General features: G+C 34.2%; 1 protein-coding gene across 1 annotated transcript in view; it reads left to right on the forward strand.

The window, feature by feature from the left end:
* LOC149790003 (uncharacterized) overlaps window positions 1-12,455 on the forward strand; it is a 43,975-nt gene extending 31,520 nt beyond the window's left edge. Inside the window, exons 2-3 of the mRNA XM_089972086.1 lie at window positions 5,635-5,748; window positions 10,598-12,455. Coding sequence (XP_089828212.1) covers window positions 5,720-5,748; window positions 10,598-11,768 — 1,200 coding nt within the window. The 5' untranslated portion in view covers window positions 5,635-5,719 and the 3' untranslated portion in view covers window positions 11,769-12,455. The remainder of the gene's footprint in view (window positions 1-5,634; window positions 5,749-10,597) is intronic.
* The last annotated feature ends 2,561 nt before the right edge of the window (window positions 12,456-15,016 follow it).

Here is a 15,016-nt window from a genome sequence, read left to right on the forward strand (position 1 = left end):
TTATTTCCTTTTAATCTCATTTATAAAGTTTTCATCCTTTAAAAGTGCATTATTTATCATCCATTTTCCTGTTCCCCATTTTTTAAAATTTTTGAAAACCATTTTCATATAAATTAATTTATGGTCTGATATTTTTAGGTCTGTTATTCCTTCTTTTCTATATGTTTTGTAATCATAGTTGGTACAAAGAAATGTATCCAATCTTCTCCCCTTATTAAATAAACAAAAGTATATTCCTTCCTAAGCATATTCAATCTTCTGTATATGTCTACAAATTTATGTTTTGATATGAAGTTTTCCATTTCTGGTTTGATTCTTAAGTCGTTCGCTGTCAATTCACCCTCCCTGTCTATGTTTTCGCCTAACCAGTTAAAATCCCCCCACCCCATAACATCTTGTATAGTATACCTTTCCATACATTTTGTAAGTTTTTCTAAGAACACTTTTTTATGCTCTCTATTTGCCGGGATGTACAGATTTATAAAATGGGTTTTTCTATAGTTATATGTAGTAATCTCCCTTTAAAAAACTTTGCTTCATCAATTTTTTCCCATTTAATACCTCTTTTATTTTTTATTAGAGTGGCCCCCCATTTAATATCATTTCCTTTGTAGTTATTTGTCAAAATTATTCAATCTAAGTGGTTTTCACATAAAACCTTTATTTCATCACTAAAACCATTGTGAGTTTCTTGAAAAAATAGTATGTCGTACATTATATCTTTAGGAAATTTTAAAATTTTATCCTTGTTTATCCCATTTACATTAACAGATAGAATCTGAAAGTTCATTCCTTCCATTTCTATCTCTTCCCAGGTTGTCGCACTATATGATTATACTTTTCTATCTACTGTTCTCTTTATTTCGTTTTATATTTGATATACTTTTATTTAGATTATATGGCGGCACTGGTTTCTCCCCCACCCCCTTCAGAAATGTTGGGCTTAGTGTTATTTTCTGATAGTTGTGTGTAATCTGTTTCCTGCATAGTACTGCTTGTTTCGATTGTTGTTTCCATTTCTCAAGTAACTCTTGTATCTTCGGTGTTTTCATCCGTTCCTGTCTCAGTCCCTGTCTCATCTTCCTCATCCTCTGTCTCCTTTTCTATTATTTCACTTTCCATGTCCGTTTCTGTTTCACTTCCCTCTATTTCTTCTATTTCTTTTTTTTTCTTCTTATGTTGACTACTCTTTTTCTTTATTTCTTCCATCTCATTATTGCTCTTAGTCGGTGTACTCGTTTCGTGCGACGATTCCGAGTCTGCCTTCCTCGTTTTCCTATTTCTTCTTAGGAGTGGGGTCGAAGTCAACGGTGTAAAGTCCGTGACGTCACTTCCCGTTCTTTCAACTTCTTGTCTTGATTCGTCTTCTAATCCTTCAAATCTTTTTTTTAGTGGTATTTGCCTTTCTCTCGCCGGCGTGGTTAACTTCCCTGATTTATTGGGGCTTAGAATTTGCACCCATTCAGGGGTTTTCTGTTCATCCGTTATCCTTGTGATGTCTATCTCCGTGAGTGCTTGAGTTTCATCTGTTTCTTTATCTTCTGCTTGTTTTCCTTCTCTAATATCCTTTTTTAGATTTAGGATTTGTTCCTCATGCGTCTGTTGTTGTTGTTATTGTTGATGTTGTGATTCCATCCTCTATGGACCTGCTTTGCTGGCATAAGTTGTTTTTGTTGCCCCGTTTGTTGTCCCTGTCTGTGGGCAGTCTCTTGGACCGTGGCCAGTTTGCAAGCACATTGGGCAAGCTCTATCCTTTTCCGATCCTTTATACCAACTCTGTAGACGGAAGCCCATCACGTAAAAAAATATGGGGATTTTCTTGGCATCTTCCTTGCTCATGTACATTAATCGTACTGCTGACTTCATTGGGGCAAAACACCATACTGTCACCCACTTGTGTGGTATGATCTTGGCTCGAAACTTCTTTTCTATTTTTGACACAAGTTCTTCATTTCCAACTTCGTAAGGCAATCCCATTATATGAACCTCTGTTGCCCTTGGCTCAATGTCCCTTACAAAGGGTGGTGTTTTGTTTACAGATACCTTTATTCCCTTGATCTGCACCGTATCTGGCTCTATAAGGTGTTCTCTCTGTTTAGGATATTTCACCAGCTTGTTTATTCCTCCGTTTTGCAGAGCATCGACTTTTCCGATGTCTAGTCCAAGAGTATGCAAAGCTATTAAGACTTCACCCTGCCTTGGCATGGACGTTGTATTGCCAAAATCTAAAGTTTGGCATCCTTCTGGATGGTCAGCATATATTCTTGAGCCTACGACTCTTGTGTGGAAGTAGTTGCTAAGCTTAGTGCCCTGCGGCACCAATCTTGCAGCCATTGTGTCTGTGTCTGTGTCCATTGCTTTGGATTAGGTTCTTGAGCGAAACTCAGTACTGCAGGTTCCACACCACTGTTTTGTTTACACTACTTTAAAGGGCACCTATATGAAATTTAAAGGCGGACACTCCACTAATATTTCACAAGTAACCCCTTTACACACTAAATTAGAAGCAGAATTGTTTTCCCCTTGGGGTAGGTGTGTATTTAGTCAGTTAAAGACTAAATACAGGTATATATTTCTCAATCTTGTAGATTGCCTGCTAATCCCAGCCAGGATAAGCGCACACAAAATACAGAATTGGAATGTATGATTAAATAAAAAGGTATTATAGATGTTAGTACAATTACTCTTCTCACCAATAAATACCCTTACTTCTAACGTGCTATTTAAAATCAAATGGTATTCTCTTTCCAGGGACGACCATGATTCTTTCAAAACTGCATTTGCTTGTTTAAAGTTATGTTAATAATTTCTATGACATTATCTAAAATATACATGATTTGAATGGGCTAAGAAACATTGAAATAACTTAATAATATGAAATCTCACCAGGTTTGCTAAGTATGAAGAGAAACAAACTTATTTAAAAGTTAGCTTCATATATCTCTTTTATCATAACTTGTGCAAGTCCAAACAGTGAAACAGACTTTCAAAGTATGAAGTGGGCAGCAGTCTTTTCAATAAACTCTCTAATGTTGATTTCACTCAGATTACAGACAACTGTTAAACATACAATTTAAAAATATTCTCCTGTTTCTGACTATTCTCAATGCTTTTAAATCAAGCTTCTTTATAGGCCCTATCATAAAACAAGCATGTTTTTCCATTAAAAATAAGCTCTTATTTAACTTCACTGAGGCCTTTTCTCCTACTAGACACTTTCTTTTACCAGCAATGCCCGTTTTCTTTGGCAGAGGCATCCACCTCTTGCATCCAAGCACCGAATCCATGTCACGTGCATTTTGGTTCCAGTCGTAACTTAATTATATTGATGCAACCAACAAGCCATGTACACTTTTAAGTATGTATGAAGAGCTGAAATCTCTTTTTCACACATAAGAACACAGCTCGAATTCATCTCTAATTTTACAAGGTTTAAGACATTGAGTTCGTGCTGCATCACTGACGTTGAAGTGTACAACATGATTTTGCTGCCAGTCATATCACTCCGATCAAATTTTAATCGTAGATGACATTAGGTTCCCCTTACTTCTGATCGTTCGAAATTGTCATTCTTAGTCTGCATCTGTATTTATAATAAACGTTATATACCGGAGATCAGTGCTTCAGTAGATTAACGTGTTTTGGCCGGAAAAATGCACTCGTATTTTCCCAAGAGTCGACAGACTATTTGTTATTTTGCAAACCTACAATTTTGTGAACACCTAAGGCTTCTATGCGACAGTTTAGATCATTACCTCATTTAAAATCCTCTTTTTAGCACGCCAAGTCTGACCTCCTGTCTAGGGCTTTCATTGTCAAAGTAAAGAATTAGATTTCCTAAAGGTTACAAAAGAGAAAACAATTGTTAATAAGCGTTGACTGTCAGGCAGGCTGCAATGATGACCTTTCCCAGCTCGTCGTAATGGATTTTCCTTTGTCGTCGGCGAGTTGAATATACTGACTTCGATCTGGGAAGCTTTCATTCTTTAGTAATATCTGACGTTTAGGTAGTTTCACCCACACAAAATTCAGCATAACGTTTGCAAGAAATCTTCGTCCTTTGCTCTTTTGGACGTGTTCCAAAGTGATATCTTCTAGGGAACTGAACCGTTTCGTGAACTCCTCTTTCTCTTCTGCAATCATACACAAAAAGGGATTACACATAGCCTTCTGACTTAGTTCGAGAAGTTAGCGAACAATGCCTGAAATAAATGGTTTTTCTTTGTCTTTGTCGAGTTGGTATTGCTCTTTGGGATGAACGCTTTAATCTTATTAAACAGTTCGACATTGAATTCATCATCACGTTCGTTGACATATCTTTGAACTTAACACTGATGATTAAAAAGGTATTTGTCTTCCTGGACAAACGTGCTATTTATGTTAATTCATTCGCATAAAATGACAAGAGGAGCACAGTCTCAAGCACTGTCCGGTCGTTTTAATTGTTTCATGCGATGTTGTAAGTTGCAGGTTATACTGACAAATGTTCTCTTGAAAGTAGAACAAAGACGTCTTCCTTTTCCAATTTGCATACGACAGATCCGTTTTGAAATTACCCTGCATATTTGTAATAAAGATCCTAAAGATATTTGATTAAAATGATACAAGTAACATAACTATGCTATTTATTTTAATCGACAGAGTCTTATGCAAGAAATCAATACTCGACATGAACAGGGCTACACTGTTTTGATTTATAAGACATTCTTTACGTTTCGACACTGCAGTGCAATTACTCCAAATTTCAGCATGCATCAAAATGATTATTTATATGTGTTTAGAAGTATTATATTATTATTACCATTCAATGAAAATACTAATATCATTTTGCACTGTCATTTTGTCTAATACCTAAATCATATTGAATACATGAATACAAATTGAAAGTACTCATATTTGTTGTCCAGTGTTATAAATCAATCATAATAAATACATGAATACAAATTGGAATGACTGCTTTCTTTTTTTCAGCGTATAATAACTATTTCTGAGAAAACTCAATATTCATATTGGATTTCAATTTTATTTTACTTGAAACAACTTTTTGGTTTTTGTTTTCGCAGAATCAAAAATAATGAAACAATTTGTGATCTGTAATGTTTATGCCAAGGACAAAAAGACAAACACGTCATTATGAATAACTATATTTGGTACCATATTGAATTGTCATGCAATCTATTGAATTTTTGTACGGCTATATGTTCTATTGGCTTCAGATCTTATAGAAGTAATTGCAATAATCGGAGCATTTATTTTGCATATGCAACTGAATGATCACAAACTTTTTAATGATTCCGTTTTTCAAATACGTTCACATCATGCTCAAGTAAAAAAGATCGAAAGCAATTGTAAAATAGTGAAGACGAAGACTTAACTCATTCAATGCACTTGCTAGGTCATGGCGGTCTTTTGAAACTATTTGTATTGGAGGAAAAAGAATTTTCATTTTTTCGTTTCTATGTTACTTGAAACGTAATGGTGCCTTGTCGTTAAAAATAACGAAGGATTGAAATCATAATTTTGTGAGAGCCCTTAAAGTGAAATATACGGGCAATATTAACAGCATGTCATGTTACATCATAGATCCACCAGTGAAATAGAAGATAAACACTATAATTGATACTCTATTTACAGAAATCTCGTTCCCTAGGCGATACAGGAAACTGATGAGAACATAGAAGCATCAACTAAAGACACGGAAGATCTCATTTTATTAGAAATGCAAAACTTAGTAGGCCAGAGTAACGGGTAAGCTTATTTCCATTATAAACGTTTGTAAAAATGCACACAAACTCACACATATATTATACATATACAGATGTCTAACACATTACCTATATCAAAATAGTAGTTTTAAAAACTGTAATTTTGTTGCTTTTATTCCTTTGTTTGTTTGTATTGGTTCTTTCTCAAAAACGAGTAAGTATTATGCTCTTACAAACATGGTATATGCACGCATGTTGATAATGCATATATAATATCCTTCCATGACAACCCCTATCTCTTAGGGAGCAGTCTATGTTTAATATGAACTAGCGTTTAAACTACGATAGCAGACGTATCATCTCTTTTGAATTTAATATAGTATATTTTTATTATGAACAAATGTCGCAAAATAAATAAACACAGCCAAGATGAAAACATGTAATAAATAAGTAATGAATTTTAATTTTTCACCTCAAGTATTTGACAAATTTGAATCCTATACTATAATTGAAATGCCACGAGATGCTTACATTTTTCATTAATAGGAAACAAGGTTTTACGATTTTCCTGTTAATCAAACGATTGGTCGATCAAAGATACAGATACTTTACAATACATATATTTTATTTATATCACATACATTGCACATACTTCCATTTCCAACGCAGTTAAAGTAGACTACATGCGACTGAATATTGACAGAATGAATGAACTCTGCACAGCCTTGTCCGGTGCATCCATTACGAAATGTATTTCCTAACCATTTGCGAATAATTGCAATCCACTTTGCCAAATGATAGGTTGCTTCGTTTAGTTTTATACTTTTATGTACACTCATATTGATTGCACGAATGTAAAACACACTTATAATTCAATCACTTAAGATGGTTTAAATGAAGAAAGTAAACCACGTCAAACAAAGCATGGATACCTAATGGAACATTGAATGCACTGGCTTTTACATAGCGGCTGGAGTATTTAATCTAAAATAAGCTAAATGTAGAATTGGCAAGAGGTAATATAAACATCTAATTGTATTTATAGTTCATCTAAATCATTATTTTGATATAATTAACATTGTTACTAACCATATAATTGTTTTATCCCTTATTTCAAACTTTCCACTTTCCATTGCACCGTGTAGCTACATGTGGTGGTGGGGTTGGATAGACTTGCCATAAAGGCTGTTTTATTAATTACCCATCCTTATGTTATTTTATCGGTCGATTTGTCTGCTGCCTAACCAAACCACACAATGATAGGGATCGGTTACGTGAGGGTATGTTGAGAGGCATTCTGATATTTCAATATTATATAATGTTTTAGATCCTTATTATACGTTTTATAAAACACGAAGAAATACAACAAATAAACAAAGCTTTACATAGATTACACTATGTGTATTCTTCCTTGCATATACAATATATGTATCATTGGTACTGTGGACATTCTATTAAAACGTTTCGAATGTGTACACCCAGAGGTTACGAAGTTTCAGGTTCTTGTAGGTTACTTAGTTCATGTTCAGTTTTCATGTTCAGTTTTCTTGTTTCTCGCACCCAGCATCCCCGTATTATCTCCCTTATGCATCAGAGATGCTTCAGAGAGAGAGAGAGAGAGAGAGAGGACTCTCGACGTAATTCAGTGGACATTCACGACAGTTTTAAAAAAACATAGAAGCAATTGCCTACTGTTGAAATATAACCTAATGTTGGAACAATATTTATATATGCGTAATAAAATACGCCTTTAGTGGATCACAATCTGATATACCAATAATATAACTAAATCCGAAATCCTACCCGGTTATCTTGTCTCAAAAAGAATTAACTATCTTGAGGTATTAGAAAAAGAAATATTTCTTGTTTGAAAATAAATCGATGGATCACACTCCTCCCAGCCAAATGAACTGCTTTGTTCTTTAACTGACAATTGTGTTTTCTCCAATCATACAACAGTGGTAGAAAACATATGTAAAATATGTTTAATTTATTTCTAATGTTTGACAATAATTGCCATTACAGATTTTAAAAATAATAAAACATGTTTCTCCCTGGCTAGTGAACAAAGAGGCTTGGTTGCGGTGGAGGCATAAAAAATGAAATTAACTAAATTATGTTATATTTGAACATTTCCTGAAAGCTTGAAGCTTGATATTAAAAATGATATGGTTTTGAAGATGTCAAAATTATGTTTCTTACCTGTGTGTTATAGAATCTAAGATTCAGCATTTATTTGTAGGTAATGAAATCAAAATATTTCATCCAATAATTTAATGAAAATGTTACCAGTGCATTTTGGAGAATGTGACAGTTGTCGAAAACATGCATTTTTCTTCTTATTATTATTATCATATTATTATTATTATTATTATTATTATTCCTCTAGTGTTATGATCGCAACAAGAAAAATCTTTGTAGCTTATGGCTTTTGTATGAAAATGTATCAGAGTGATTTCATAGTATTTGTGATAGCCGCATTCTTGGATTACCGTGTGTTCAAAATCTGCAAAATGTTGGCAAAAAAGAAAATTTTACATTCGTCCCTTCAGAAGATATTATTATGATACTGAATTATAACCTATATTATGGTACTGGACAGAAACACTGTTTCACATTCAAATATATTTTTTACAAACCATTAATTTCCTCCTTTGAAGAACACAAATTTAAATGCAGTTTGTGAACATAATTAGACACATTCTTCGGAAACACTGTAGATGACATATAGATCTGATCTAGGTATAATTTTACATAGAATGTTTCGCCAAAATAGTTACACCGATATCAGTGCAAGCTATATTCATTTGGCCTATTCAGACAAAATGGTTTTCGATACGATAGGAGATTCACTGCTACGCCCTGCTACACTGGGTTTACCAATAATAGGCATTTGAACTTAGCATTATTAATAACATAACATCCGTTTCTGGTGAGAGTATGCACTGCAGTCATGCACCCAGTTAAAGGTAAAATGAACGAAAGTATATAACTACACATTCATTCTCCAAGTTTATTTTCTATACTTGAATTCATTACATTGAATGCACATCCAATCTTCCATCATTAATGTACGATATCGTTGTGATTTAAATTTGGTGCAATCATCGACTGAAAATTATAGTACCATCTAGATTTAAAGTATTAATAATCCAGTATTTTGATAATGGTTGAAATTAAAACATTTTTCATATAGTTCCATTCTATTTTTTCTACTGTCTTGGTTTTCTTCCTTCTCTATTATCTTGATCAATACAATATCGTATGTACAGTCACATTTGCCACTCAACATATTTCTTCCTCTGGGATGTGCGTCTTCGACCATTCGAAAATCATGATTTTCTACGGTAACATCTACAGTTGCTCGAATATGTAAACATTATTACTGTGGGTTATTGTTTATTTTACAAAACAGATGACGCCTTTAATGAGGTCTGGAAAGTTGACTTAAACTATGTATGCCTGTCCAAATGTCTGACACGTACTTTATTGGGCAGAAAGTTGTGTCTTCACAAGTGCAACCCACCTGTTGAGTTGCTTGCATTTTTTTATTTCTTCATATTATGCAGTACTGAGTCTTTAAAAAGTAAACTGTATTCTTTTAGACTTGGCATAGATGAACAGTGATTATGCAAGGGCAATAATTATTAACAAAGGAATATGAGAATAATATTTATTTATGCAAATTATAAATCGCCTATTTAAGCAGCAGCCATTCAAACGAATACTATCTTACCATCTGCATTAGATATATTCGTCAATTATAGCTACGAGGTTTATAGCGTCAGAATGTACTACGCAACCTACGTTAATTCCGTTGATATATAACGTTCTTTAACATCGATTTATGTTTTATTTTCTTTCATGTGCATTTAAAAAAGTTTCCTTTCAATCTTATGTCATTCTGTGTAACCAGGGACATTCCCATTTTGAAACTTATATCTTTGTATGTATGTTGTCGTCTTAACTATCATGTTTTTATAATCGCTCATTACCTTACTCGTAATATCATCACTACTCCTAATCTTTCTAAAGCAGAATATTAAAGTTCACCATGCTTTAAAACTTTAAGAGCTTGTTTTTAAAATATTTAGTAAGACATCAAATATACTTGCAACAAACGGATTAAAATTATATATATATATATATATATATATATATATATATATATATATATATATATATATATATATATATATATATATATATAACTAATCGTCCTTTTATTCCTTCGACTTTTAAATAAGCAATTATTAAACCCACGAAGCTTTGTATGATCCTTAATATAAGGATACTGTCTGATGCGATCGAAATTCAATGTTGTCCCCTGTAGAAAAACTTTTCAGCTGTTTTCTTATTCCTTTGACACATATGTAAAGTCCAAAATTATTTTTTGGGCTAAAGGCAGCGATCTTAGATATATTGGTGGTAGATTTGGAAATGTGTTTATGCATTTAATGGTATGAAAAGGACAGATTCAACTTAGAAATAGATCAAATATATTGGACCTTTTGCTTGCTTCTGCATTATTTTCACGTACGTAATGGAGAAGCAAGCAAAAAGTCTCATATATTTGATCTATTTCTAAGTTAAATCTGCATTGTTCATACCATTAAATGCATATATCGTTTCAATAGTACTCACGTTTGATTTTCGAATTGCTTCGCTATCACACTAATTGTTTGACCCATTTATTGGTTTTGATATTAACCATTGTGGCATAAAATAATCAAATGTAGACTGAAAGTAAACTCAAAATTCACAAAAAATCTACTATTCAACAACACTATATTATGTGATGGTATAATTTGCATAGTCTTACTTTTAACCAGCTAATATTTTTTCAAGATTTTTGTCAATAATATCTACTGCAACTTGGTGTCATTTTACAGATTATTCAAAAACAGAATTGAGAAAGAGAAGGAGGAAATTAGTACCCTGTTACTATCATCAAAACACGGTAAGTGGGATGATGTCTGGCACATAATCGGCACTCCAGAAAAGCCTAAGAAGGCATACCTGTTAAACTGTATCCCAGAGAATCGTCGATGGGCAGTTCTGCACCAGGCTGTCTACTGGAAAGATCCGAGAATTGTACGGAAGCTACTCATGTTTGATGCATGTGATCCTTTCTTAAGGGCGAAAGAGTGTACATCGGAAGTAGGTCTCACAAGTGGTATGACAGCGGAAACAATAGCAGGTGAATATGGCTATACCGAAGTGAAAAAAGTACTCAAAGAGCACATGAAGAATTTTGAAATACGTGTAGTTGACAAAGAGATTGAGACCTTCCTACCTTGGCATACAGACATCGAACGGAAGGGACTTGGCCTGATACCTATCACTCTTGCTGCGTACAAGAACACATTTCATCCCAAAACGATTGACCCTCGGAAGTCTGTTTTTTTGGTACTTCGAGATATTTTCAACGATTTGAACACCTCGCGTAGATGGAGAGAAGTACGCGACAAAATAAGCGACTCCCTCTACGTTGTCTGTCACGACTCGGCAGCAGCAGTTAAGAAATGTTCTGTCAGAGAGAGATTTTACAGACAAATCATCAGGGCTTACACTGAGGAAGCAACATACCTTTATACATATATGAACACAGCCTTAAGAAGACAACGGGAGTGCGACTACAAGCCATCAGCCATTGATCTCGCGATGGGTCCATATGTGGTCATGTACCAGATGCTTCTCCTTTTCTGGGGTGAGCTAAAGAGCGACAATACCAAGACCTACCGACGAATGTTGCTGACTAAAACAGATATGGACAAATATCAGGTAGGGGTCCAATTTACATGGTTAGCCTTCGTCTCATCCTCTGTGGTCCTTGCAAAAGCCACTTCATTCCCTACGTACACGGGTGCAACAGGCGACACTAAGGTAACCTTTAGCATTGACAATTCAGCGAATTCATCGCATCAACCAAGAAATATTGAACATTACGCCAAGTTTCAGGAAAATGAGAGAGTGTATCCAGCTGGTGCAAAATTTGAGGTAACGAAAAGGTCTTGCACAGGAGAGGAGATTTCCGTGGAACTAAAACTTCTCAGCAGTTAATTTAGCATTTTTTAGCATGATCGTGATGGTTACACCTACCTATCTGCATATGAACCTACCTGTGCAACAACAAAAAAAACATCATGAAATCCAAATGGACATAATAACACAAGGTACATGATTTCTTTGCAAAGTTACTTGTACATAATTGTAAACGTTTTGCAGAGCAATGACGTGTGTGCGATTTAATTTTTGTCAGTGATTGAGGTAATTTTTGAATGATTTAATGAAGTAAACAAGGAGTTCACTTGTATATGAATTCGGAACCTATGATTTTATCTAGGTAAGTCAATTGTGTCTGAGGTGAAGTAAAATTAGTATATTTAGGAATCTGAAAACAATTATTCCTGTTTTAACGTCAGTTTTTGAAACATTTATAGATGATAAAAGTTTAAAGGAATTATTTATTTAAATAATTCATGAATTACAAAGTGTTCTCTGTCTTGTTTTGGATTAAATACTTCTTTGGGATTATACATGACTCATTCAAAGACATTCTGGAATATATATCATTGTCATACATCTAAACATTAAAAATTATTGTACTTCATTCGGAACATTAAATCGTTTTTCTACTTGTATTAAAATATGTATGATTTATTTGGATATAATTCACAATACTGGAAGTTATTCTTTAATACTCATTTTAAAATTAGAGAAATAAAGTGTTTATTAAACTTAATATAAGTGTTGGTTTCACTGACGTTCTGTTACATAGCTGAAGATCTCAAACACACACACACACACTCTCTCTCTCTCTCTCTCTCTCTCTCTCTCTCTCACACACACACACACACACACACACACACAGAGACATATATATATATATATATATATATATATATATATATATATATATATATATATATATATATATATATATATATATATATATATATCACCAGGGCACTCAATTAGCCATACATAGGAGTCAATTATCGGGCATGGTCGCTGTTTGTTTCAAGTTTGTCAGCTGCATATGTTTTCTAAACCTTTTGAGATATTAATAATTCTAGGAGCAGCAGAGAGGATGGACAGACCACTTTTTAGAAGGTATATTTTGGAAAACGAAGGCTTTTACGGAAACGAAATAAATACGAATAACCGATGCTTTTAACTTTCCTGAGTCTCTCCGATGTGTATCCAAAAGTCTCTCTTTCGGGTTAGGTTCGTTGTTACTTTTTTCCCGTTAGTGTTTTTTTTCAAGTAGAGACGGCGTTTACTGCTGTCACTCATCCAAACGTTTATCAAAGCTTATACGGTATCGTAATCGGGGGTCACGTAAGTTTATTGTTATAAATCCATGCGAGGTTGATTGTGCCCGTGAAAAGGAATTTTTAAAAAGATTATATTCCATACCACCGCTACACCAAGTCTGATGAATATTTCTTAGCGTATCTGTATCAACTCCATTAAATACAGCAAGAATATTGTGTGTATCGTTGAGTAACATAGATCACATTTGCGTTTTTATGTCTTCCGCACGAGAATATTCGAGCTGAATTTTTATAGCATTGCATCGTCGTATACAACTAAATTATTAATGAATCCATGAAGGTCATCTACTGACTATGCTTCATTAATATCAGTAATAAATTCAATAACATCTTCGTTTGACAACTTTGCATTTTGATTAAAATCCTTAAGTACATCATAGCACCACTGATCATATAAAGATGGTGGAACTAAATACAACTTGTTCCATTGATCCATCTCATTATCAAATTAAGTAACAGGTGTCCTTTTCCAGACCCGGACGGCCCAATTATAATCATTTGGGTATAATCTGGTAACGCTGGATGATGTTTAATCGATTCCCGTGCTTTTGTTGCCGAACAATCAATTACATCCATATTGTTATAATATGGTTTTATTTTGTGTTAAAAGCAGGGCTAGTACCCCCACAAGTGGAGTAACAACTACAACTACGAAAAAGAAACGGCAATCACTTACGGGTAAGAATGAACGGTGTGGTACAAAACAATTAAAATTTATTTCCAATGACAAATCAACAGGTAAAGTTAAAAAAGAAGTTGATATTGCCACGTAGTTAACACAGTTATCAGGAACACCATGGGCTAAGTACCCAGGAGAAAACACCTTCCATGATATAATTACTGTGGTCCTGGTACCCGACGTGATATCCGCTATATAACCAAGATCAAGCGAAATCTGGTGAGTATCTAGTAAACTTTATTGATAAAGCATGTCACGCTCATGATATAGCTTATAAAGTAAAAACGTATAAGATAGACATATTGCAGATTTGAAATTAATTCACGCGTTAAATTCCATAAAAAATAAATCTTTGAAAGAATCGTTAGGTAATTGGTTGGTGAGATCTGCGATGAAAGGTAAGCTAGTAATAGGAGCCGGTAATTAATCAACCGATTATTATTATAATGGAATCAATTTATTATAGCCCAAGAGGATTTGGAAAGGTAGGGCAGCGATTCTTATGCTCGCTGAAGCAGCAAATGTTACACATAATGCTGCTGAAAACTGGTTAGCACGACAAGCAATATGGCAAAATTTACCTACCACCACCTTAAATTATTCAGCATGCACATATTGATGGCAGCTTTCATTATGAAGTTCATCAAGCAGATACGTTTTTTTTACCACATTAAAATTTGAAGACGTCAATTAACATACAAATACGCGTTAACTGTCGTTGACGTTGCAAGTAGGTACAAAGAAGCATAGCCGCTATTAACAAAAATAGCAACTTTAGTAGCTTCAGCGTTTGAACCAATTTGTCAACGAGGATCTGGACCACAAGGTGGTCTACCATGGCCACATTTCTTACATGTTGATCCTGCAAAAAGATTTCAGGGTACAGCATCATCGCTCATGAAGCAATATAACTTCAAAATCAAACGAGGACACACTCCAATTCGTCGCGATCAGCAACTGTTGTACGATTTAATCGAACACTTGCTGAGCGGTTTTTTGGATATCAATATGAAAAGGAAATAATTCAACATACGAGATCTCGCGAATGGGTTGCAAGATTACCAAGTGTGATAGCTGCATTACATAATGAAATTACTCGAACAACTTCTATGAAAGCCATTAATGCAATTACAAAAAGCATATACCTGTACAACGACATGATTTTTAATAACAATCAGTATTGGGTAATGTTACTGTAAAATATTTATATGAACCCTGTGAACTTGAAGGTGGTAAAAAAGTGCAATTGATCCTATCTGGAGTATTACAACGCATACAATTTCTAGCGTGGT

The sequence above is a fragment of the Sinohyriopsis cumingii genome, chromosome 10 (assembly GCF_028554795.1).
Source record: "Sinohyriopsis cumingii isolate HCF-2022 chromosome 10, ASM2855479v2, whole genome shotgun sequence".
Taxonomy (NCBI): domain Eukaryota; kingdom Metazoa; phylum Mollusca; class Bivalvia; order Unionida; family Unionidae; genus Sinohyriopsis; species Sinohyriopsis cumingii.